Source organism: Rhinichthys klamathensis, unplaced genomic scaffold (assembly GCF_029890125.1).
Source record: "Rhinichthys klamathensis goyatoka isolate OS25496 unplaced genomic scaffold, OSU_Roscu_1.1 h1tg000108l_1, whole genome shotgun sequence".
Taxonomy (NCBI): Eukaryota; Metazoa; Chordata; class Actinopteri; order Cypriniformes; family Leuciscidae; genus Rhinichthys; species Rhinichthys klamathensis.
This window is the reverse complement of record NW_026606646.1, coordinates 132,390-159,508: the sequence shown is the minus strand read 5'-3', so window position 1 is coordinate 159,508 and position 27,119 is coordinate 132,390. Positions and strand designations below refer to the sequence as shown.

General features: G+C 41.3%; 2 protein-coding genes across 2 annotated transcripts in view; both read right to left on the bottom strand.

Moving 5' to 3' along the window:
• The window catches only part of LOC130087361 (phenylethanolamine N-methyltransferase), a 77,425-nt gene extending 66,258 nt beyond the window's left edge, over positions 1-11,167 (bottom strand). Inside the window, exon 1 of the mRNA XM_056253637.1 lies at positions 10,906-11,167. Coding sequence (XP_056109612.1) covers positions 10,906-11,101 — 196 coding nt within the window. The 5' untranslated portion in view covers positions 11,102-11,167. The remainder of the gene's footprint in view (positions 1-10,905) is intronic.
• A 12,607-nt stretch (positions 11,168-23,774) lies between these two features.
• Positions 23,775-27,119, bottom strand: part of becn1 (beclin 1, autophagy related) — an 87,785-nt gene continuing 84,440 nt past the window's right edge. The window contains exons 11-12 of the mRNA XM_056253636.1: positions 24,759-24,901; positions 23,775-24,396 (exon numbers count right to left, since the gene is read on the bottom strand). Coding sequence (XP_056109611.1) covers positions 24,228-24,396; positions 24,759-24,901 — 312 coding nt within the window. The 3' untranslated portion in view covers positions 23,775-24,227. The remainder of the gene's footprint in view (positions 24,397-24,758; positions 24,902-27,119) is intronic.

Below are 27,119 nucleotides of genomic sequence, written 5' to 3'. Positions count from 1 at the left end.
TCTCCTCACTTTTAGTTCCATCTCTAGTTCCATCTACTCTTACCAACGGGGGGAGTACTCTGGGTTCGGGCAGAAATTCTGAGCTCGGAGCCCTCCACCTGGACAGCACGCCAAGTACGCATAACCTTTACCATAATAATTATATGTAGATGTGAACTTGTGAATCATGCATTGTTCGTTTGTTAGCCAGAGGAGAACTGTTAAAAGCGCTTTATAAATGAAGGCGACTTGACTTGACACAGACATACACTACCGTTCAAAAGTTTGGGGTCGGTACGATTTTAAATACTTTTAAAAGAATTCTCTTCTGCTAACCATGGCTGCGCTTATTTGATTAAAAATACAATAAAAATCAGTTATAGTATTAAATATTATTCCAGTGTAAATCAGCTGTTTTCTGTGTGAATATATAGTAAAGTGTAATTTATTCCTGTGATCAAAGCTGAATTTTCAGCATCACCAGTGTCAGTGTCTTCAGTGTCAAATGATCCTTCACAAATCAGTATAATATGAGGATTTGATGCTCAAGAAACATTTATTATTATTATCAATGTTGAAACAGTTGTTGGTCTGTCAGTCGTACAGTTTTTTTTTTTTTTTTGGATTATTTGATGAATAGGAAGTTCAAAAGACTTTTGTAACATTATAAATGTCTTTACTGTCACTTTCGATCAAATTAATTATTCCTTGATAAATAAAAGTATTGATTTCTTTCCTCCAAAAAATAAAAATAAAATTCTCACTGACCCCAAACTTTTGAAGTGTATATGTATATGAGTGTATATCTTTATAAACATTTAAGTGTCTACTTTTAAATTATTTCATTCAAAACGAAAACAAATATTCTGTTTATGTAATCTGTATGAAAAGAGAGAGATGTAGTTCTCATGTATCCTCATTACCCCCTAATGTGAACATGCCTACTGACAGCGTGTGCTATTCAAATGCTAATTCTAATTCTGAGGCAAATCCATGCAAACATAGTCAACACCCACGTCAACTCGGTAAAATGCTGACACGGTTGGTAAATCCTATGTCTTCTTCTTGTCTCGTGTTTCTGTTGTTGTATGTGGGTGCGCTTATTAGATGGGCGTGGCCGCTCATCAGCGCTCATCAGCCATCCACTCATTATCCCATCACCAGCTGCAGCTCGTCTGATTTTGTATACTTATACTCATCACCTTCTCATCTTCCTTGTCAGATCGTTGTATGTGGTTTCCCCGGTGTGTCTGAGTTCCAGTCGTGTTCGAGTCTCATGTCCATCCTGTTCCGGTTCTTGTTTATGTGGATTATCTGGATATCGATTCGTCACTGGACTCTCATCACCGCACCACTGTTTCTGCACTTGGATCATCTGACCATCGGAGTCCCTGCACCACTTACCTGTGTATATGTGTTGGACTTCCTCATTGTTACCACTTTAAATAAAAGAGTTTATCTGCACTTGCTTCCGTCAATCTATCATGACAGAACGATCTGACCATCAAAGCATGGAAGCAGCGGGAGACTCTTCAACCTCATTGGAGGCATTCGTGAGTAACAGCATACAGAGAATGGACACTCAAGAAAAGAATCTCAACGATACGGCTCGTGCTGTTCAGGCTTTAGTGGCGCAGGTGTCCGGGCTCACCCAACAGATTCAACAGCTTCGTGTTCCCACTGTGCCACCCGCACCGCCGATTCCCCCACCTCCACCAGCAGACCCATCCCCGTCAGAGCCTCGTCTACCGGTCCCTGAATCGTACGCAGGTGAACCTAACTACTGTCGTGCGTTCCTAACCAGATGTGATATGCACTTCTCTCTCCAACCCAGAACGTTTCAAGAGGAGCAGACCAAGGTCGCATTCGTTCTGACACTTCTGACGGGGAAAGCGGCGCTATGGGGAACGGCGGTGTGGGAAAACCAAGACGAATGCTGTTCCTCGTTCCGGCGGCTCTCCGACGAGATGCGGCGGGTCTTTGACCGGGCCGCGACAGGAAGAGAAGCTGCCAGGGTGCTGGCTGAATTGCGACAAGGAGAGAGGTCCGTATCAGACTTTTCGATCGAATTTCGCACCCTGGCAGCTGAGAGCCAATGGAACGAGGAGGCGCAGTAGGACATGTTCCTGCATGGGCTGGCTGACCGCGTCCAAAAAGAGATCTACGCTATTGGACCTTCCCACCAGACTTAATGATCCGATCGCGCTGGCTCTGAGAGTGGATGCACGTCTATCACGAGGCAGCCGAAGATTTCAATTGGACCGCCTTTCTGGAGGGATCGAGGGACAACGTTCGGGAGGCAGGGGCGCGGTCAGCCCCACCTACGATCAGGAGCCCATGCAGGTGGGTCGAGCCCGGCTTTCCCGGGAGGAGAAGGAGAGGCGGAGATCCCTGGGCCTTTGCCTGTACTGCGGTGGAGCTGGACATTTCGCGTACAATTGTCCGTTAAAAGGCCCAGCCCGACAGTAAGTATGAGGCTATTGTCGGGTGGGATCTCTGCCGAGAAGTCCTCATCTACATCTACCTTCCTACCGGTAAGACTCCGATGGTCAACTCACCTCCACGACTGTCGGGCACTACTGGACTCAGGGGCTGAAGGTAATTTCATGGATCACTCATTTGCACTAAAATTTCAAGTTCCCCTCCGACACCTGTCACACCAGATTGAGGTTCACGCACTCAATGGTCAAAGACTCCCCACTATTTCACTGATCACTGAAGACATCACTCTCATCACGTCTGGAAATCATACTGAAACCACCTCCTTTTACATTATGGACACTCCACTGGCACCCATCGTTCTTGGTCACCCATGGCTCAATCGTCACAACCCCAAAATAGACTGGCAGCTCAAGTCGGTGGCAGCGTGGAGCAGTTTTTGTCATAAGTCCTGTCTTGTGTCCGCCTGTCCGTCTGTTTCTGTTCCTATGTTTCAGGAGGAGACAGTGGATTTATCAAACGTGCCCACGGAGTATCAGGACCTGAAGGAGGTGTTCAGTAAGTCTCAGGCTGATTCTCTTCCTCCGCATCGTCCCTATGACTGTGCCATAGAGTTACTGCCAGGTACGTCTCCGCCTAAAGGCAAATTATATTCACTCTCTGTCCCATAGAGAGAGGTCATGGAGAAATATATTTCTGATTCTCTAGCAACGGGGTTCATCCGTCCTTCCTCTTCTCCAGCGGGGGCGGGGTTCTTTTTTGTGGGGAAGAAGGATGGATCGTTGCGACCTTGTATTGATTACCGGGGGTTGAACAACATCACGGTAAAGAATACTTATCCTTTGCCGTTGATGTCTTCAGCTTTCGAGAGGTTGCAAGGAGCATCTATCTTCACGAAATTGGATTTACGGAATGCTTATCATTTGGTCCGCATCAGGAAGGGGGATGAGTGGAAGACCGCATTTAACACCCCCAGGGGGCACTTTGAATATTTGGTCATGCCGTTCGGCCTTTCCAACTCCCCAGCGGTCTTCCAAGCACTGGTCAATGACGTTTTGCGAGACATGGTCGATCGGTTCATAAATGTCTACCTGGATGATATATTGATTTTTTCATCGTCTCTCCAGGAACACGTGCAACACGTCCGACAAGTGCTTCAGAGGTTGCTAGAGAATGGGCTTTTTGTCAAGGCGGAGAAATGCGCTTTTCATGCACAGTCTGTTCCTTTCCTAGGACACATCAACTCGGTTGAGGGAATGCGCATGGATCCTGAGAAAGTTAAGGCTGTGGTGAATTGGCCAAGTCCAGATTCCCGTAAGGCCCTACTGAGGTTTCTGGGGTTCGCCAATTTTTACCGGCGTTTTATTCACAATTTCAGCCGACTAGCCGCACCTCTGACCGCTTTGACCTCCCCCAGAACGACGTTCAGGTGGTCAGATGCAGCCGAGACTCGATGCGTCAGAGGTGGGGGTAGGGGCAGTGTTATCCCAGCGCTCTCCTTCAGACGACAAGATTCATCCTTGCGCGTTTTTCTCTCATCGTTTATCCCCTGCCGAACGCAATTGTGACATTGGCAACAGAGAGTTGTTGGCGGTCAAATTAGCATTGGAGGAGTGGCGCCACTGGTTAGAGGGGTCGGGGGTACCCTTTATCGTCTGGACCGATAACAAGAATTTGGAATACATTCGTACTGCTAAAAGACTTAACTCCAGGCAGGCTCAGTGGGCTCTTTTTTTCGGTCGTTTTGACTTTACTCTCTCGTACCGCCTGGGTTCCATGAACATCAAACCCGACTCTTTATCGCGCATTTTTTTACCGTTCCGAACGCCCGTCTACTCCCGAGTGCATTTTACCAGAAACCCTATTCATCTCTACACTCACATGGGAGGTCGAATCGAAGGTCAAGAAGGCCTTAGAAGGGGTAACGCCTCCGACTCGTTGTCCACCGAATCGGTTATTTGTGCCGGAGGGTTTACGGCCCAGCGTTATTCAGTGGGGACACTGTTCCAATGTGGCTTGTCATCCGGGAGTCAATCGAACTAAATTTTTAGTTAAGCAACGATTCTGGTGGCCTCTCATGGCTCGTGATGTTCACAATTTTGTATTGGCTTGCTCAGTTTGCGCCACGGGTAAGACTTCCAATCAACCTCCAGATGGGTTACTTCAACCGCTGCCGGTGCCTTCGAGACCCTGGTCCCATATCGCGCTAGATTTTCGCTAGATCGCGCCCTCCCACCCTCCCAGGGTCACACGGTAGTTTTGACCGTGGTGGACCGGTTCTCGAAGGCGGCCCATTTCATTCCCTTGCCCAAATTACCTTCAGCCAAGGAGACAGCATTGATTGTTGTTAACCACGTCTTTCGGCTTCATGGCCTCCCGACAGACGTGGTTTCTGACAGAGGACCCCAATTTGTGTCCAAATTTTGGCGAATTTTGTAAATTTCTGGGTGCGACTGTCAGTCTGTCCTCGGGGTTTCATCCCCAGAGCAATGGTCAAACTGAGCGAGCCAACCAGGATTTGGAGCGAACGTTGCGATGTTTAGTGTCCAAGAATCCTTCCTCTTGGAGTCAACAACTGTCTATGGTGGAGTACGCCCACAACACGTTGCCAGTGTCATCTACGGGCCTATCACCATTTGAGTGTAGTGTAGGTTACCAGCCACCTATTTTTCCTAGTCTGGAGTCCGAAGTCGCGATCCCCTCCGCCCACGCCTTCGTCCAGAGGTGTCACCGCACTTGGACTCTCCGCTCCGTTTCGAATAAGCTTGCACCGAAATTCATTGGCCCGTTCTCTGTCACTAAAATCATTAGTCCGGTGACAGTCCGCCTCAACCTTCCTCCAGTGTACAGGAGGATTCATCCCGTATTTCATGTTTCCAAAATTAAGCCCGTATATTTTGCTCTAATTAATCCGCCAGTCCCGGTCCCCCCCCCCCCACCCCCCCCCCCCCACCCCTATCCCCCCCCCCCCCCGCCGCGTCTCGTAGATTCTGTCTTATTCTGTCAATCGTGTTCTGGACTCAAGACGGAGGGGACGCGGATTCCAGTACTTGGTGGACTGGGAAGGTTACGGTCCGGAGGAGAGAAGTTGGGTACCAGCTAGAGACATCCTGGATCACTCCCTTATCGATGATTACAATCGGCAGGTAAGGGAGTCTGGGAACGCCAGGAGGCGTTCCTAGGGAAGGGGGTACTGTCACGGTTGGTAAATCCTATGTCTTCTTCTTGTCTCGTGTTTCTGTTGTTGTATGTGGGTGCGCTTATTAGATGGGCGTGGCCGCTCATCAGCGCTCATCAGCCATCCACTCATTATCCCATCACCAGCTGCAGCTCGTCTGATTTTGTGCACTTATACTCATCATCTTCTCATCTTCCTTGTCAGATCGTTGTATGTGGTTTCCCCGGTGTGTCTGTGTTCCAGTCGTGTTCGAGTCTCATGTCCATCCTGTTCCGGTTCTTGTTTATGTGGATTATCTGGATATCGATTCGGCACTGGACTCTCATCACCGCACCACTGTTTCTGCACTTGGATCATCTGACCATCGGAGTCCCTGCACCACTTACCTGTGTATCTGTGTTGGACTTCCTCATTGTTACCACTTTAAATAAAAGAGTTTATTTGCACTTGCTTCCGTCAATCTATCATGACAAATGCATCAAGTTTAATCAGATTCATGTATTTTATGTCGTCTTGGGACGCGGTGAGGAATAATTTACCTCAAAAGAAGACCTGGTTTCAGTTTCATTTCGAGGACCAATGGATCCAGCCGAGGATTGTGAATGGTAAGTAAAGTTCTTAATTTTAATCACGACATGGACTTGTGTCTGGAAACCACAAAAAGACTGTTTAAATATGAATCCTGCATGTTATGCGTGTCTCTGTGTGAATGAATGGTGCAAATGCGCGGTTTCGTTTACTACACTTGCTTACATTAGTAAAAATGCTTTTTTTTTACATGAACATGTACACATTAACTAGTTTGGTTTTCCCCAAACTATATTGCTGAGATGAGTGAAATCGGCTGAAATAAAATGTCTTTATAAGCAACGTATTAAACTGCAAATTAACATTTATATGCCCTATAATATAACATAAAAATGATGTTACAGACGTAACATGAGTGTTTAGACAAAATTTCATTGACCTGTTTTGGATAGATTATGAAGTGTTTATGTGGGGTTTTTTTTTACCTTTATTTAACCAGGAAGTCCCTTGAGACTGAAATCTCTTTTCCGAGGGAGACCTGGCCAAGACGGCACACCAGTTACAATTTAAATACAAATACAACATAGTCAAAAACAAACAAAAAAGCATCACACATAAAAGAAACATGGTCTTAAATTCATTTAATGGGACTAGATCATTTAGATGTAGCAAATTTTGCTAATTATTCCAGGACCATGGTGGAAAGTAAGCTTACAGCCTACTGCCACATCAATGAAGCTTTTGTTCGCAAATTTCTGCTCATATGCTAAATGTACTGTGCAATAATACATGCATGCATGAGATCACAAATATCATGTTTTTGTGTAAAGAGTGGACATTATATTAATGTTAATACAATAGTTGCTATGATCCTCAGTATGCTCACAGGTGGGGTTTTATTCTTCACAGATTTGAAAATCACATTGACCTGATACTGGCATAAATATGACCTGAATATGGTGAAGGTGAGCTCACTGACTAGAAGCAGGACAAAAAAAAATTTCTTCAGTGCAACCAAACGCCTTGAAAATGCCAAGTATGTGATGTTTACTTATATAGCCTATTTGAGCAGGATTTGTTTCCAGGTAAAACTGTGTACTCAACATGTGCCCTTGACCTTCATTTATATTTAGATTATGTTGTTAACTATATTCTAAATAAACTACAAACAAATATATATATATATACACTCACCTAAAGGATTATTAGGAACACCATACTAATACTGTGTTTGACCCCCTTTCGCCTTCAGAACTTTGATTCAACAAGGTGCTGAAAGCATTCTTTAGAAATGTTGGCCCATATTGATAGGATAGCATCTTGCAGTTGATGGAGATTTGTGGGATGCACATCCAGGGCACGAAGCTCCCGTTCCACCACATCCCAAAGATGCTCTATTGGGTTGAGATCTGGTGACTTTGGGGGCCATTTTAGTACAGTGAACTCATCCCAAAGATGCTCTATTGGGTTGAGATCTGGTGACTGTGGGGGGCATTTTAGTACAGTGAACTCATTGTCATGTTCAAGAAACCAATTTGAAATGATTCGAGCTTTGTGACATGGTGCATTATCCTGTTGGAAGTAGCCATCAGAGGATGGGTACATGGTGGCCATAAAGGGATGGACATGGTCAGAAACAATGCTCAGGTAGGCCGTGGCATTTAAACGATGCCCAATTGGCACTAAGGGGCCTAAAGTGTGCCAAGAAAACATCCCCCACACCATTACACCACCACCAGCCTGCACAGTGGTAACAAGGCATGATGGATCCATGTTCTCATTCTGTTTACGCCAAATTCTGACTCTACCATCTGAATGTCTCAACAGAAATCGAGACTCATCAGACCAGGCAACATTTTTCCAGTCTTCAACTGTCCAATTTTGGTGAGCTCTTGCAAATTGTAGCCTCTTTTTCCTATTTGTAGTGGAGATGAGTGGTACCCGGTGGGGTCTTTTGCTGTTGTAGCCCATCCGCCTCAAGGTTGTGCGTGTTGTGGCTTCACAAATGCTTTGCTGCATACCTCGGTTGTAACGAGTGGTTATTTCAGTCAAAGTTGGTCTTCTATCAGCTTGAATCAGTCGGCCCATTCTCCTCTGACCTCTAGCATCAACAAGGCATTTTTGCCCACAGGACTGCCACATACTTGACGTTTTTCCCTTTTCACACCATTCTTTGTAAACCCTAGAAATGGTTGTGCGTGAAAATCCCAGTAACTGAGCAGATTGTGAAATATTCAGACCGGCCCGTCTGGCACCAACAACCATGCCACGCTCAAAATAGCTTAAATCACCTTTCTTTCCCATTCTGACATTCAGTTTGGAGTTCAGGAGATTGTCTTGACCAGGACCACACCCCTAAATGCATTGAAGCAACGGCCATGTGATTGGTTGATTAGATAATTGCATTAATGAGAAATTGAACAGGTGTTCCTAATAATCCTTTAGGTGAGTGTATATTGTTTGTAGTTTATTTGTTCATATGCAATATATTGGAGTAAATATTTCCAAAAACCACTGAACAGAGGCCCCTGATCATGTGGCCCCTAGGCTGCAGCCTAGGTTATCCTATGCACTAATCCGCCCCTGACTGCAACCAAAACAGCAGCCACCTTTTACAGTTCCTCCTGAACCATAACTGTAATTTGGATGAAAGAGATGAAAACCCATGATGTTATACTCGGAGTGGTTCGTGACTCGAATTAATGCGTTTCAATGGCAACACTATCAACGCTGCAGCAGTCAGGTGGTACAGGTAAGTGCTCTTTAAGTGGTTTATGTTCATGATTATTGTACTGTGTGCTTTGAGACATGAGGTAGTTTAACGCTGTCTCTCGTGATGCTTTAGTTTGCTTCTAAAGCTTAAAATTTATTTTTTATACTGAAAACACAATATTCCACTAACCAGGATTTATAAAGGGAACTTTGAATAACCATGAAACCTGAAAAAAGATCATGGAAACAGATAATCTTGCCATGGGGAGCATAGCTTTTGAATTAGTTGAAAACTAATCAACATGGGAGCAAACATTTTGAGATCAAATGACCAGTTGACTCACCAGTTAATCCGCCCCCAAAAAAGGATAGTTCAAGGCACACTTCAGATTCCAATTATTAAAAGCCTTTATTCAACTGGCTAATTCAAATTTTAAAATACATATCATGGGCTGCAAACCCACCCGTTTCGGCAACACATAACTTCTTTAGGGTGCGACCAACAAACACATCAATGACTCAGAAAAGGGCTCTCATCCAGAACAGCCAAATTGGACTCAAATGAAGCAGCACTCAAAGATAATTAATATCAGAAAAACCACCAGGGCAGTGGTTTTCAATCCTGGTCCTAGGGACCAACCGTTCTGCACATTTTGTATGTCTCCCTTATTTAACAAACATGATTCGGATCATCAGCTTGTTAGCAGACTGAACTGAGTGTGTCAGACAAGAGAGACATACAAAATGTGCAGAGCGACGAGTCCCCCGGACCAAGATTGAAAACCACTGTTCTAGGTGGAGTAAATGGTAAATGGACTGCATTTATATAGCGCTTTCACAGACCCAATGGCCACCAAAGCGCTTTACATTTGCCTCACATTCACCCATTCACTCACTCATTCATACACCGACGGGCGACGGCAGCCATGCAAGGCGCCATCCAGCTCGTCGGGAGCAGCTGGGGTTAGGTGTCTTGCTCATGGACACCTCGACACTTGGTCAGGTGGAACCGAGGATTGAACCACCAACCTTCCGGTTTGTAGACAACCTACATGAACCACTGAGCCACTGCCGCCCCTTAGTAAATCTAAAGCTAGTCTCCAAGGACACCACTAGATGGTGTTACAATAGAAAAAAGATAAATACCCAACAGAACAAGAAAAAAAGTATTTACCACATAGAAATAAATGAAGAATAAACCGTTTCAAAGAAAGAGACTAAAACCATTGCCTTCAATTGATATATATATAAAATGTTTCTCGTTGCAATAATAACTTTAAATGGTCTTCACCTCTTATATTTATTTTGCTTCCACTGTTTCTAATGTTTTCACAATGAGGCTATCTCGATTGCTGTTGTGTGCTACATGAAAATGTCTCACCATAGGATAGTTCTTATTTTCTTTTCTAATGGCATATCATAGAAAGGTTTTTCAAGATGCTCATGATAGAACTCAATCCAATTGTTGTTAAATTGAGCGAGACATACTTTCCACTGTAATTAGCAAAGAACATATAATCCCTTGCTGGGCCTTGCTTTTCCCTGATTATCTCTGTCTGTCTGTAAACGTTTAGTTTATATACTTACATGGTTTACATCACATTTTATCTCGCAATTTATGACCGTTAACTGAAGCTTTACACTGGAATTCGTGCTCAGCAGCTGCTGTGTACATAAAGCCCTCCTACTTTGATTTGATTGATCATCTTAAACATTTTAGACCAATCAGTGTATGACATCAAAGTACCACAAGAGCAATTAGAGAGCAAACGGCTCAGTATTCTTTTGAATTGCTCTCGCTGTACTTTGATGTCATACACCTATCAGTCTATTCAAGTCGAACACACCTTTTGACATTGACGAGTGGTGTTAGACCACAGAGGCAGCTCAGATGAGATGGTTATCTTGGCATTTTGCAATATCCATAAAGCACCAAAGTAGAGTTAATATTAGGCAATTATTTCATCTTTATCTTTATTATATGTAGCCTACCTTTGAAAAATACAGAGATCCGCACCTCAGGGACCTCAATGGTGCCTGCCGCCCTGCTTACAAACATTTATGCTCACCTTCAGTAAAGGCTCTGTGCAGACAGCGGAGTTTCCATGGCACAATGCTACTTCTCCTTTCAAAGTCTGCTCGGGGTGGAGTGTAGTTATAGTGCAGATAAGCTACAGGATCAAAGCCCTGGTAACATGCCCTCATAGAAGCCACCGTCTTTAACTTTTCCAGCATCATCTTCTGTCTTTCTTTGTCTCTCTCCATACCAGTTCCTTTGAATCACTGTCCCCATCCTCTTTTCACTCAGGACCATATTTATACATGTGTGTAAATGAGGTTAAAGGTTTCTTAGGTACTTTTGTTCACATGCAGCTAAAATTAGTTTATCTGTGTCTGTGCTTAGGGGCAGTCATCTCCTTATTGGACAATCTTATCTCTACAGATAGTGATAGCGTTCTGCCCAGCTGAGAGCACTCAGACCTCTTGCCTTTTTGACTTCAGGCACTGTAGATATCAGAGTTAGTTGGCTGCATGTTTTTCCTAAATTTTTATCTCACTCATCTGAACAAAAGGCCTATTTAAGGTCAAACACACAGAGACACACACATAGACACACACATTTGTTTAATAAATGAGGACATCTCATGGTCTTCCACAGTTTTTTTTTTATTTATTACCATTTTGGCCATTAGCATTGCAATTTTACTCAGGGGTTAAGGAATTGTTATGTGTGTGGTGGTGGTGGGGGAGGGGATGGAAACTTTAAATAAGCATTCAAAGGGATGGACACTGAAAGGAAAAACATTAGGCTTAAAAGATCCCGTGGCTCCCTCTAGTGTACAATAGTAACATCACAACCTTCATCTTTCATTTTAGCTGACCTCTCGAGCATAATACATATGAAACTTAGCATGTTTGCACAAACAAATCTTACAGCTATTAAGACATATGAGCTCAAAAAGAAAATGTATCCCTTGAACGTAATACATGCAGCCAATCAAAGTTTCAGAAAAGGCCAGCAGCCAATAGCATTTGATAACACATAGGTTTGGACCCCGCCCCCTGTCAAAACTGACTTGTGTGCGTGAAGATTTCAGCTTGCCCGTGCAGAAGACAAGTCAAGTTACCTTTATTTATATATATCGCTTTATACAATACAAAGAAGCTTTACAGTGATAACAGTAAAATTATGCATTTCGGCTGTTTTTCAGCTGAGGTCAGTTCAGTGTTGATTCAATGCAGAACAGACAGAGTTATGTTATTTCTCCTCGCAATGTGCTGATTTGTGTGCACAATAAAAAATGTTTTGCTCAAGTTTGGGATTTATTTCTGCAGGTTTATATTTTACTTGCGAGCTTTGTCACTGTGCTCACACTGCTGTAATTGACTTGCGCAATGTTTATGCGCTTGCGCTGTTTCGTCCATTATTTAACGCCATAAAAGGCAATGCTTTTGAATCATTGCTTGAATTAGTAATAAGAAATGTGTAAATATTGTTGAAAATATACGATGAAAGTAGACTGATGAGTTGCAGTGTGACAGGGCTCAGCCCTAGACAGCCCCTGCCCAATTTAACCCCTGGCTGTACTTGTATGGAAGTAAAGTAATGCCAAATTTTTTTGAAACAAAAAAGCTTCTTGAATTGCACTAATTGAAAAAAATATGCGTTGCATCGACAAGTGCTTGCATTTTAATGCATTGTATTTTTAGGGCTTTCTTTTTATGGGCTGAAATTCAACATGGTTGAGACACTACAGGAAGGGGGCGCTCAAGCTTCTGTGCGACCCGTGAGCAGCGTGAATGCTGAACGCTTGATCGTTTGTTGTTACGTGTGTTTGTTACATTTGTTTTCACTTGTCGTGCACTTTTTAAACTTTTTTTCTTTTGTTGTTGTTGTTGTTGTTTTTTTAATCCGGAGCCATGAATTGTCTATCTGACACTTTTGATTACGATTCTTAATCGTTTTACCTGGGGAAGTGATGGCGGCGGCGAGGCTGGTCACAGGATTATCCACTCTCGAGAGCTACTGCTCGAACTCCGTCCACTTACACCTGCTGCTAGTGACAATAGTTCATATCTGGTTTGCAGCAAAGATAATGCTGCAACAGGGGATATACATAAAGTTCCCAAAAATCACCGGAGGAAGAGAGGAAGGAGAGGTGGTGTCCAACGCCGACTAAGGAGATGTGGGTTGGCTGATAGACGCCGGCTCCCTCCGCTTCCCACCATTCTTCTCTCCAATGTACAGTCCATTCAGAATAAAGTGGAGGCGTACGCTAGGTGTAAGCGCGACTTTAGAGACACATGCCTGCTGGCTTTCACTGAGACATGGCTGGGAGAGGCGGACAGGAATGAGGATCTACGCATTAGCGGCTTCGGGTGCCCTGTGCGCATGGACAGGTCACCTGTTAAAACAAACAAATCCACCGGGGGAGGAATCTGCTTCTACATCAATGAGAGGTACTGTAACACCGTCACTGTTCGGGAGGAAATCTGTACCCCTGACCTCGAGCTGCTATCTATCTCTCTTCGCCCTTTCTATCTTCCAAGGGAGTTTCCCCAGCTTTTCTTCAACCTGATGTATATAGCCTCCTCAGCTGCGTACTTGATCGCGGAAGTGACCAACAGACTCGATGCTCTCTCATCTGATGCTCCAAAATACTTGTTATGGGAGATTTTAACCACTGCCAGATACATAAGACACTGAAAACATATGAGCAGTATATCACTTGTGCAACAACTATGAACAACTCCACCATTGACTTGTGCCTCGGCTCAGTGCCTGGTGCTTTTAAATCCATGCCAGGCCTGCTTTTGGTGCATCCTACCATAATAGTGTCCTCCTGATACCTTATAAATCCATCTGTAAGCGACAGGAGAAGATTGTTAAGACGGTGAAATGCTGGACTGAAAATGGCATTGCCAGCTTACAAGCATGTTTTGAATGCACAGACTGGGACGTGTTTTATAGTTCCTGCCCTGATTTAAATGAACTTACACAAACTGTGTCTTCTTATATATCTTTCTGTGTAGACAGTAATATTCCCTGCAAAAACATCACAGTATTCCCTAACAACAAACCATGGGTCACTAAAGAATTAAAAAGTGTTCTGAATAAAAAGAAATGCATTTTTTATACAGGGAGTATCTAGGAAAGGAAGGAAATCAATAGAGAAGTAAGGAATGGGATAAGGAAAGCTAAAATCATGTATAAGGATAAGGTGGAACACAAGTATAGTAGTGGGGATCTTCGTGCAGCTTGGAGGGGAATCAAAGCAATGTCCTCAGCTACTCAGGGAAGCGGAGACAGCAGGAAACCTATAACAATTAGGGGATTAAATGACGCTGATCTCCCGAATGCTTTTAACAACTTCTATTCTTGTTTTGAAAAATATGACTTTTCTGAAAATATTTCTTGTTTGAGAGAGTCTCTATTTTCTCAAAATGATGTCACCATCAGTCAAGAGTGTGTCAGGGACCATCTGAATAAGATCAACATCAGGAAGGCCCCTAGACCTGATCTTGTCTGTGGGCGTACACTGCGCTATTGTGCCGACCAGCTGAGCAGTGTCCTCCAGCACATCTTTCAGATGTCACTGGAGAGTAGTGTAGTTCCCACTCTTTGGAAATCCTCCAAAGTGATCCCAGTTCCCAAGAAGATTAGCAAACCAGAGAAACTAAATGATTTCAGGCCTGTTGCTTTAACATCATTAATTATAAAGAGATTTGAAAAAAAAAAATCGTTAAAAACCTGGTGCTATCATCTGTAGAGGGAAGACTGGACCCCCTGCAATTTGCCTATCGAGCGGGGAGGGGAGTAGAGGATGCAAAGCTTTTTATCTTGAATAGCGTATATAAGCATTTAGATAAACCAAAATCCCATGCCAGGCTTCTGTTTGCAGACTTTTCTTCAGCTTTTAATACATTGCAACCACATATTTTAATAGACAAGCTGCTGCTTCTTGCCTCACCAACTTGTTTTATGGATTTTAGATTTTTTAACTGTTAGAGAGCAGAGGGTATCTGCAAATGGTCATTTATCAGACCCCTTATTGCTCTCTACAGGATCACCTCAGGGGTGTGTCCTTTCACCCATTTTTTATCATGTACACAAATGGATGCAGAAGCGCCCAGGAGAGCAGCTATTTGGTCAAGTTTTCCGTTGACACTGCGTTGTTGTCACTCCTCCAAGGTCCAGTATCTGACCATGGGAATGCTCTGACTGACTTTATCTCATGGTGTGATAACCATTTCCTTGACTTAAATGTATCTAAAACCAAATAATTAATTATTGACTTTGGGTGAAATAGAGATACTGCTTCAGAGAGCATCATATCAATATTTGGGCACTGTTTTTGATGACCATCTTAAGTTTGATATAAACAGCGCTGCCATCGTGAAGCGGGGGCAACAGAGAATTTATCTTCTCCGCAAACTAAACTCCTTCTCTGTTACGCCGGTCATCCTGTGCAGATTTTACCAGTCTTTTATTGAGTCTTTTAAGTTTTTCTTCTATCTGTTGGTTTCACAATCTGACAGTTAAAGACAGGAACAGCCTGAACAACATTGTAAAAATCTGTTCTAACATTATCGGTGTGAAACAGAGAGACCTTAATGTCTTCGGTAACCAACAAATAGTTTGGAAGGCAGCGAGTATCTTAGCCTCTCTGGGACATGCTTTGGCAGGTGAATTTTCTCTGTTGCCTTCTGGGTGTCGTTATGCGCTTCCTGTGTGTAAGACGAACCGCCACTCCAAATCTTTCATCCCTTCTGCGATCAAACTTTTAAACTCTGTGTAGGGTTCTTTGTTTTTTTTTTAAAAAAGTGCACATATTGACTGCTTGTATGCTGTGAGAAATGTGTGTGATTGTGTTATGTACTGTTGTATACATGCTGCTCTTAACTAATTGCCCCTTGTGGAATTAATAAAGTTGATAAAGTATGGTTGAATATTTAAGCTGTGAATATTTCAATTCAAAACATTTCACACACATTTTCATTATTAAAAATTCAATAATCCATATTGACCTTTCAGATTCCACAAATACAACCTATAATATTCGACAGGCAATTTTCAGTCCATTTTATTTTGCTTTACAAATTCGTTTCCACAAATTCAGTTGTTCAAATTCGACAGAAAATTCAACATTTCACATCCAGGAACTAGGGGTGGGCGATATGGCAAAAATATCATATCACGATTTTTTTCAGGAAAATCACGATTAACAATTTTATCACGATTCTTTTTCATGTTGGTTTTACTATTTTGCAAGTGACTGAGCATTACAGCCAAACTAATGTCCCTATTTAAAAAAAAGCCTTATAGGTAACAAAAGAAAAAAGAATGGCAGACATTTAGGCCAAAGTGGCGAAGATAAACATCTTTATCATTATTTTCTTTGTTATTAAGAATTGGGAACAAAGATACACATTAAGCATACACAACTTAATATACAAATGAAATAAACAGTGCTTAATTTTTTCAGCTACAGTAGGGGTATTTAACAGTAGCATTGAAGAAAGTAATTAGGCTAAATGAACAAATACGAAAATAAAACAACATAGACTTCACTGTATAAATTATACATTGATTATTATTAAAGCTACTACTAAAGTTCTCAGTCAAGAGCAGTGAGTGATTTCCTCTTTGTGTTTTGTTGTTTTATTAACATTAAAGGGATAGTTCTCCCAAACATTTTAATTGTCATCATTTACTCTCTCAAGTTGTTTTAAACCCGAATAAGTTTCTTTCTTCTGTTGAAAATAAAAGTTATTTGGAAGAATGTGGCTAACCAAACAGTTGCTGTACTCCAGTGACTTCCATATGTTTTCCTACTATGGAAGTCAATGGGGACCAGCAACTGTTTGGTTAGCCACATTCTTCCAAATAACTTTTATTTTCAACAGAAGAAAGAAATTAATACAGGTTTGGAACAACATTAGAGTGAGTAAATAATGACAGAATTTTTATTTTTGGGTGAACTATCTCTTTAAGGACAAGAGGCAGCTTGTTTACTAACTGGCTACTGTCGCTTTAAGAGCTGCACGCGACGCGTCTAATATAGAGGGAATCACTGATCTATATAATGACTGGATAGCTCATGACGTTCTAAACTGCCACCAGGCAGTGAAGCCACCGGAAGTGTTCGAGCGGCCATCTTACGATTCCCTACCAGCAGAGGGCTCCATTGGCCGTTATACAGAGATAGGTCGCTCCGACGGCACTTTTAAGATGACCCGCTGCGCATCAACAAGTGTAAAACGAAGATTACAAAAGGATCTTGAAAAACTGCTCACAGGTTGTACTTTAAGCCCATATATAGTAATTTATATGCACAATTGTCGCTAATTCCGTGTTGTTTAAAAAAATTATAGCCTACTATGCATTCTTTCACAGACGTATTCAAGTTTAAACCCAATAAACGTATTATTCAATGCATTACTTATACATTTTATTAAATGCATATAGGCCTATTTAATATTTTCATGTCAATCCGTGTTCAGTTTGACCACGAACCATGCGCTGTCACTTTAATTCAGCGTCTGCAGCACAAACGATCTCTGCACGCACCGCACAGGACGGGCATCCGTGTGCAGTGAAAGCTCCAACCTGTTGACATGGGTATGGTAAAAAATATGCACTGCAAACGGAGTAGGCCTATGTGTAAACCCCTTATTTACACTGCACACATCTGCGGCGCATTATGGCTCCGACAATGTTTTATTCCTACCTTCACGCGGTGTCAACTCACACCGGGAGCATTTCCACGTGATTTGCCGATTTGTGGGTGCGATCAGCTCCGGTAGCCGTGTCGCAGCTGTAAACGCGCCACAGACGTGTGCAGTGTAAATAAGGGGTAAATAAGAGGTGAAACAGGTGTACATTAACCCATACAATTTGTATGCATTTCCTGGACATGTTCTTGCTAACTAATCAAATACTTGAACAGACTACTGATCTATCTGTAAAACACAATCAGAAAGAGATAAATTTTAAGTTCACAATTCACATATACTTAATTTTTAGTAAGCAGGAATAATTTCCGACTTTAAACAAATACCCATTTAAATGCTTAGGATGTTTGCATTGTAAGACTGTTCAGGGAGACTTTAGATTTAAAGACGGTGTCTCGTTATGCAATGTTTTCTCAGTCAAATCATACAATTTCCTATTGATTCAATAGAACGCGTGAGCTCACTAGGGAATCACAATATGGCGGCGCGGTGGCTTCACTGTTTATGACGTCATGAGCTATCCAGTCATTCTATATAGATCAGTGGAGGGAATGCATTAACGTCACTTCCCCGCCGGAACACGCCCCCCTCAGCGGGACTGAGTGGCAGAAGAGCTGCTGCGTGACTGGAGTTAATAGGGGAAACTGCGTTAACGCGAGTAAAACAAACTATTATCAGTTTAAACTAAAAGTTGGACTCGATATTATAGTGTTCCTTACAACTTATCAAAGATCCAGTGATCCATGGATATTGACATGCAGCCAGGAATCGTGTTTCCTGACATTTATATGTGCCTGATTTCGACGCCAGGGAAATAAATGAAGACAATTTGCCTGTAAACGTTTTATATAAATACAATATAGATAGGTCTAAATCCGAGTGATCACTTACATTAATGTTATACTGTATATCATCATATCGTCCAGCCCTAAAACTTGTATAGTTTTTTGTCAGTGTTTATTTAAAAACATCCAATTATGCAGAATATAGTCTGTTCTGTAGCTTTTTGCAGTCTGTAAAAATATACAGTACCTCAGATTTCTGGTCAAATCTAGTTGTACAGTCAATCGCAAAGCTCTTTCCCGTTTTAGATGTGTTTTGTGTGATTTTCACGGCATTCACGCTGAAAACAAATGCTCCCGCTCAGTCTTTTTGCCACTTGTGGGCGTGACCGCATTCACTCCGGCCGACGGTGACGTCATGCGCATACCCTCTATACACGCATTTGACAAGCAGATTTTCTCTCATTTTTTTTCTGTTTGCTTTCACTTTAGACATAACCAACTTTGTTTATGTAAACCTTGTGTGTATTTGACAATATTAGCGCAATAAGACTCGAAAGATAACTTATAACGTAGTCCAGTAAACAGACGCTGTTAGACAGGCTTTTAGTGCCCGTGTGCTTCGGGTGTATGCGCTCAGAAAGCACACGTCAGAACAGCGCATCAGCACGTGAATTACATGTTTAACCAGCAAGGCTTTAAAGCACATGCAAATAATGAACTTCTGTGAACTGCAGTGTCCCGTTCCTCTGCGTTAACATTTGTTGTATGATGTTGAGACGGAGCTCGGCGCCAGAACTGCAACTGATAAAATGCACGATACTACGATATTTCTTCAAAAGCAGATCGTGGAGACATTTTAATCGTCCACGATCAAAAACCGTGATATCGCACACCCCTACCAGGAACTACAGGAATATAAATAGATTCATAATCTCCATCTGCTGTTAGTTGGCTTACCAGCAGGTGGTGCAAGCGGCTGTTGACGAAGACAACGGGTGAGAGAGTTCATTCATTCATAAAAACAGATTTACAGAAATGGAGCAAGGTAAGTATTTGTGATGACTATTAGGGCCAGTAGCTACTGTATATATATGGAAAAGCTGATAAAGACACAAAAGCTGTGTTTACATTTAAGTCTGCATGGTTACTTTTGTACATGCAAGCAGCTTTCTCTACAGTGAACGAGATTATAACGTTATTCCCGATACTGACGTACAAATCAAATGTTAAATCTGAGGTAGTAGATACAGAATATATTTCTCTCGGTTGTTCAGTTTCCTTAACTTTATATCACAGCTCTGTTCCCTGGTTCCCTCGGGATTCCCCTGCTGCCAGGACTCATAATGTAGCTCAATAGACTAATACAGTGATATAAAAGGCCAAACTCGCACCTTATTGGGAATTATAGGCTATACTATATAGGAGTTTTAACATATTATACGTCACATGACCAAAAGTGCTGTTTTCCTGAATACCATCATGATTGAAAACGTGACTGCTTTCATACAAATGTTCAATCGTTTAGAAAGTTTTTTTATTTTTTTTTATTTAAACATGTCAAAGCTGACAGAACACTGATGAAAATATTGCTTCAGGATAAATTATATTTAGACAAAAATTCCCCCCAAAATTCCGGAAAAGCAACTTTTTTACTCAGACAAGTAAATGACCGATTTACTTCTTTTAAATAAATGTTAACTTTAAAGCAGCCTACTTCAAGTGTGATATGTTACCATACACTGAGAATTTGAATAATTGTAATGTGATGATCAGGTGCAGATATCCATAATAGAAAATATCATAGGTTCGAGCAGTTGGATTATTTATTTTTAACAGTGGATTCGTATGACGTTAGAGCTGATCTGTCGCATCTATAGCGCATGAGCCCTAGAGTTCCCTTTAAAGTTCAAGTACAAGTCAATGTACAAGACTTTTTCTTTGCACACTGAACATGGGTTGGAGCTCTTAATTTTGAACTCTCAAAGTGCACCAGATTAATGAATTCTAAAAATCCTGTGGGAAACAGTATATGATAGTCTTCGACAAAAATAAAAATCTAATTATCTTATTAAAATACTTGCTTGTAAAAAGTGTTTTCTTCAGCCATGATCAGGATTTTACCACCTCTACCTCGTTTTGAGCCAGGAAAAACCCTGAATTCTCTATGGCCACCACCTACAAAACCATTCCCTTTTTGGGGGTTGTCTTGCTGTTGCCTCTCCAGTGCACTTGTCACTTTCATTTGCACCAAAGCAAGTGAAACTGATTCACTATCACTTATGCTTCCTAACTGGACAGATTGATATCCCTGAAGTTTAATTGACGGTGTTATACTGTGATGATTAAAGGGATACTCCACCCAAAAATGAAAATTCTGTCATTTACTCACCCTCAAGTTGTTGCAAACTTGTATGAGTTTCTTTCTTCTGCTGAACACAAAGGAAGATATTTTGAAGAACGATTGGAACTTTGGCACTATTGACTTCCATAGTATTTTTTTTTTCTACTATGGAAGTCAATGGTGCCAAACAACTGTTTGGTTCCAATCGTTCTTCAAAATATCTTCCTTTGTGTTCAGCAGAAGTAAGAAACTCATACAGGTTTGCAACAACTTGAGGGTAAGTAAATGATGACAGAATTTTCATTTTTGGGTGGAGTATCCCTTTAAGAGTTCCATTAAATTTTTTTTGAGCAGTGTATCTCTGATAATAAAGTCTATCTTCTGGCATCAAAACCCCAATACTTTGAGAGGGATTTTTTCACAGAGGCGGAGACAAAGCCATGACAGTACGGCCATTGTCGTTCCTGTTTTACCCTACAAGCGCCAATCCGGAAGCCAGAAACACGCAAGTGTCAAAAAGGCCTTTTATTATTGATAACATAATTTAGTGAGAACATGTAATTGTAATGAGCATATTGCGCAAGTTTTGAGGAATTTTCTAATTTGTGTCTATTTTACATATGCAAGTAGAAATCAGATTCATGGTCCAGGCCCCAGACCTCTCTTGGCTGCATTACTGTTCTTCCTCACTTTGACAAATTATTTCAGATATTTCAAAGGGCCTTACAGCCAAATACAGCAAAATAATTTTTCATCAAAGTGTAACATGGTGAGTAACATGGTTTTGACAAATGGGGGGGGGGGGGGGGGGGGTCAGTGGAGTGGCCATGGCCCCCACTTGGAGGCACAACTGCTTGGGCAGTTTATAAGGAAGATGGCTAAGAAAGTAGTTCTACACACAAGAGCATTTTAAGTACAAAAACTTTAGAAAAATTAGTTTTGCAGTGTGGAAACTTAATTATAAGCAGAATAATTTATGCTGGACTATTGATTTATTGACACTTTGCGTCACGGCTGAAATACCACCTTGGGTGTGCATTATTTTTCAATAATTCAATGTTCCTTTGAGCAATAATAGCTTCATCAGCCCATTCACAGATGCCTACAATGAAAAAAAGATTATTGAGCAATTGACCTTTCGCCGGCCCCTCCCCCAAAACGGCCATTGTCCATTCACACATCATAGCAACCGTTACTATGTGAGCAGGTCCGTCAAACATTGACTCCAAGCAAGATGGTGAAGCGGTGCGCCCACGGCGTTTGTAAATCGGACACTAGGTACCCCGAGAGATTGTCTGGAGGAGTTGTGTTCTTTCCGTTTCCAAAGCCGAAAACACAACGTGAGCGGTGCCTACAATGGATAAAACAGTGTGGACGGCCCCACTCCCATTGAAATGTGTCGAACATGGTTAACTCGCGTGCAGCGTGCGTGAGACTGAGACACTGAGATTAGTCAAAGAAACATGGAGAAAGCAGATCAAGAGGATCCACAAAGGAATTACGTTTTCTAAAGGGTTGTTGTTAACATGATATTCTCGGGGGGAAATGAGCAGCAGTCAACTAGCAGTGCAGCACCTGTAGACTACAGTTTAGAGGAGTGCACGTTCGCAACGGGGAAAGCATGAAGCTTACTTGACAACATCAGTTCATATATCAATATCGTAACGAATAGAAATAACCTTAAATAATGTATGGTTATCTGCATCTTTCCATCTCTTATGTATAGTTACTTTTTAAACACGAAAACCGCATTCAGCATGACACGCAAGCGGTTGCCGTGGTAATGAACAACCTGCTTGTTAAAGCGAATGTATAATCCTGTATCTGAGGCAAAATTACTAAATATGCAGCGCGAGTTATATATTTCTAACTCCAAACAATTAGCCACTGAACCAGCTAATAAAATCTTCTTCAAGGCTGTGCTGGTTGCATTTGAGGTACAGGTCATGGGTTTCTCAGATTTCGCTTGAGACCGGTAAGCATTAGCCTCGATAGTAGTCGTGTCTCCTTCATTGCGTATTTTTATATTTTGAATATATCCCTCCACTGTAACCCCTTTTGCCTCGATCTGGAGGATATCGCTGAGGTATTGCTCCGAAAAAGGTCACTGACTACGTTTACATGCAGCCAATAACCCGTTCAAAACCGGGATATTAGCAATAACCCGGTCGAGCACGGCCATGTAAACACCTGCAAAACCCCGAATATGCTTATATCCCGGATTTTAAAAACCGGGATATGATACCTGGGGTACCCCTTTTCTAACCCGAATTTTTGGTCATGTAAACGCGCATCGGCATATCCCCATAGTGATTTGTGTTCTGCGCATGTTCTATTCGCAAGGAATCTTGGTCTTTTGAGTAGAGGAACTTCTCGGCGCATACAAAAACCTGCGTGCAGTATACCGGAAGTAAACATGGCGAGACGCAGCACAGCTTACTTTTGGAGCGAGGTCAGTACCAGCACCAAAGCGCAAACAAAGGCGATCGCTATCTGCCCCGAACTATTCATTATCCGCGTGCTGCTGCTGTTGTTGTTGTCTTTGGATACAGGAAGAAGAATCGAAAATGACGCATATTGCGTCTTAAGGTTGTCCGTACGTCTTGACGTTAACCGTGCGTCACCGTTTACATCGGGATATTGCAATTCCATGTATACAGGAGAAATTCTCTCTGCTCACGCATGTAAACGGGTTATTCCTAATGTTTCAGAAACCCGAATAGTGACCTTAACCCTACCATAACCCGAAAATTGGCTGCATGTAAATGTAGTCACTGACACGCACGGTTATACCTCTTCCCGTCATGGCAATCTGTCGCGCTGGTCGTGTTTGACCATTTGTTTGACGGGCGTAGTAAAAATAACTAGGGGGCGTGGCTTTTGCGAACGGTCAATTATAGCTTCATCAGCCCATTCACAGATGCCTACAATGAAAAAAAGATCATTATCATTAAATTACTTAAAGAAAGTTTAAAAATGTTTATTGTTATTTTTTAGTTACAATGGATATACACATTAATACCATGAGTATTTCTAAATCTATACAGTATTTGTATATTTTCTTACCTTGGTGTGATTACAAATAGTAATTAGCTTGTGATGTTTCTCAAATGTAAGTTGCTTTGACAGGACCTGTTTCTGTATTTGAACTTAGCCCTATATAAACAAGATGTTAATGAACTTGAAACATATCTACTTACATGGCTTTACCCACTAACTCCCATTATAGTTCCACACTTGACTCCTGGGGAGTTACAGACAAGAAAACATTCAGGTATAGGCTAAAAACCATCCCTCCAACCCCTGCTCACCCCGAATACTCCTAGTGACGTTCATGAAATATACCACCAGTAACACAAATTCACATTACTGGTATTTTAATAGTTAATTATATTCTATTTTCTGTTTTCTAACAAAATTATTGTGATTGAAGTTCAGTTCACTCAAAAAGGTAAATTCCCATCCTAGTACTGTGAAGATTTCATGTGGTTTCCTCTTGTCATGGATCAGTTAAGAGTCGAGATCAAATCTAGCGGTTGTAAAACTGCGAGGAGACCCAGGCCAGACCCCACTTCAGGTTAGTGAGCATGAACTTGAGGGCTTTGGTCCACTGTTCCTCTGAGTTAAACTGAGTCTTAATAGAGTAAGAACCTCCACTGCCACCTGTGTCCTCAATCTTTCCTTTGTCCACATCCATTCTAAATACAGAAGACAAACATAAAGTGTTTGGAAAATCATGCTCTTAGATGATAAGAGTTTTAAAACTGTGTTGCTAAAGTCATAGATATTGGTACATAACACTGAACATCTCAAAATCACCAAATATTGGCAGATTAATAGGTCTTAGCAAAAAATGACTATCAATGACATTCACTTTCAATGATTAATTAATAGCCTGATAGAAGGTCATTTTGAGATTATCAATGTTCCCAACAACCATCCTCGCTTGGCTGATTAAAGGTAGCTTTCCCTTGTACTAGATACAATTATTTCTTCCAACAGCCTGGTGATCTATAATTACATTTTTTTTAATATAAATTTGTCTTCTGGACATTATTACCTGTATGGCAGACAGAAGCCTGTGTCACCCTTCTCCACCTCCTCTTTAAACTGCTGGACACAGTCAAGGAAGGCCACCATTGCATGGTCAAATTTATTATCCCAGAAAAAGCGCAGACCACCTGAGCAATACAATGGCAACTCCTACAACAGGAAACAGAAGCAAAAATGTGCTGATGATGTGACTTGTACATTTCCTCAAAGTCATTTTTAAAGGACAGTGTCTTCCTGATAATTAAATTAATCCCACTAAGAAATGCAAATAACTTTTCATGTACATTTGTTTTACTTTGGCTTTTTAGTTTTTAACTTTCAAGAAATGTACAGTAGTTTTGGCAAATTGGTTGATGGTCTATGCTCACAAGAGATGAAGGCTCCAGTCTTATCACTATTCTAGAATAAAAACTTTTTTTCTACACAAAAGGCCCAGCTAAAAATTACTCGCTGTAGTAATGTGAAAAGTACCAATATTTTGGTATCAAATTGATACAAAATATTAGACTAAAAAGATATAACCATCCCGTCTTTCTGTATGCAACAAGAAAGCTATACATCAGTTCTCTGGGCCCGAGCTCATCTCAGATGATTCAAAACACAGTGTAATTGTGTTCTGCGGTCAGATGAGTCCACGTTTCAGCTTGTTTTGGGGGGAAAAAACAGGCATTGAGTTCTCAGTCCCAAAGACGAAAGGGACCATCCAGACTTTCATCAGCGACAGGTGCAAAAGCAAACGTCTTTCATGGTATGAGGGTGCATAAGTGCAAACGGCATGGGTGACTTGCATGTGTACCACTAACGTTGAGGCATATATTGGGAATGTCATCAAGATGACATCTTTCCTGGAAAGCAAAACAATGCCAGGCCTCATTCAGCATGTGCTACACCAGAGTGGTTTTGTAGACACAAGTGTGTGAGTGGATGTGCGACTGCCTACCTGTAGTCCAGATCTGTCTCCTACTAAAAATGTATGGCCTATACATGAAAAGTAAATCAGACAATGACAACCACAGACTGTTGATTGTCTTGTATCAGGCGAGATTGGGCAAAAAATCCACTTGCAAAACCGTAACAATTAGTATCCTTAATTCCCAAACTATTAAAGTGTAATTAAAAGGAAAGGTGATGTGACAGTTGTAAACATGCCTCTGTCCCAACTTTTTATGAGTGTGTTGCAGCCACCAAAAATCACAAATTTGTTTATATTTACAAAATACAATTAAGCTGAAAACATTGGAAATCTTTTCTTTGTACTTTTGTCAGGTAAATAAAATTGAAAGGGAATTAACAAATCACAGATTCTTGATTTTATTACATTTAACAAAATGTCCCAACTTTTCTTGATTTGGGGTTGTAGCTTAATGTTCCCAACGTTACTCCTCGGAATTGCATTTTTACTAGTAATAATTAAATTAGAGAGCTCTACAATTAAATTCTTACTAGTAAAAATTCCAATTAGAAAGCTCTACAAATAGTAACCATTACAATTGGAGAGCTCTCTAATTCAATTATTACTAGTAACAATTACAATTAGTAAGCACTCTAATTAAATTTTTACTAGTAAAAAAAAAACACATTAAAGATACAATGGAATAAATATATAATTGGAATTGCAGAGCTTTGTTATTTAATTAGAGTACTTAATACTTATTATGTTTAGCATTGCAAAGGTTTTATTTGCATTGTCAACTCACAAAATAATGCTGAGACAATTTGGGCTAGAGGTGTGCGATATCATCTATGATAATATTATTGTGGTTTTAACGATATACGAGCTGACGTTATCGAACATATAATATAGTTATGTATTATCACATAGCAAGAGTGCCGTTTTATATTCGTGCATAAGCACGATCACGAATGTTATATTGATTTTATAGTTCAACAAACAAGAAGTTAATATTGAGTGAATTGATTTGCATTTCAGTGAGTGAAATAAGTAGGCCTATTTGATCCCCAAGCAAAACATAATTTAGTACTTGGTGGAGAAACCCTTGTTGGCAAGCACAGAGGTAAGATGTTTCTTGTAGTTTGTCACCAGGTTTGCACACATCTCAGGAGGGATTTTGGTCCATTCCTCTTTACAGATCCTCTTTAAATCCTTAAGGTTTCTTGGATGTCGAATCCGACATAATGAGGGCTGTGTTAGGCTGTGGATAATACAATGCTTCCTGACATTTTGACAGAAAAAACACAAGCAAGAACAAAATTTAAACTTAGCCCGTCAAATTTCATTTTACAATTATCTTCTCTCTGTGTGCGCGGTCTGTGTTTGAGAGAGAGAGAGAGCTCGCGCAGCTCTGATACAACGGTGCTTTTTAATCCATGTAACGACTACGAGAATGAACCAAACACAATTGAAGCT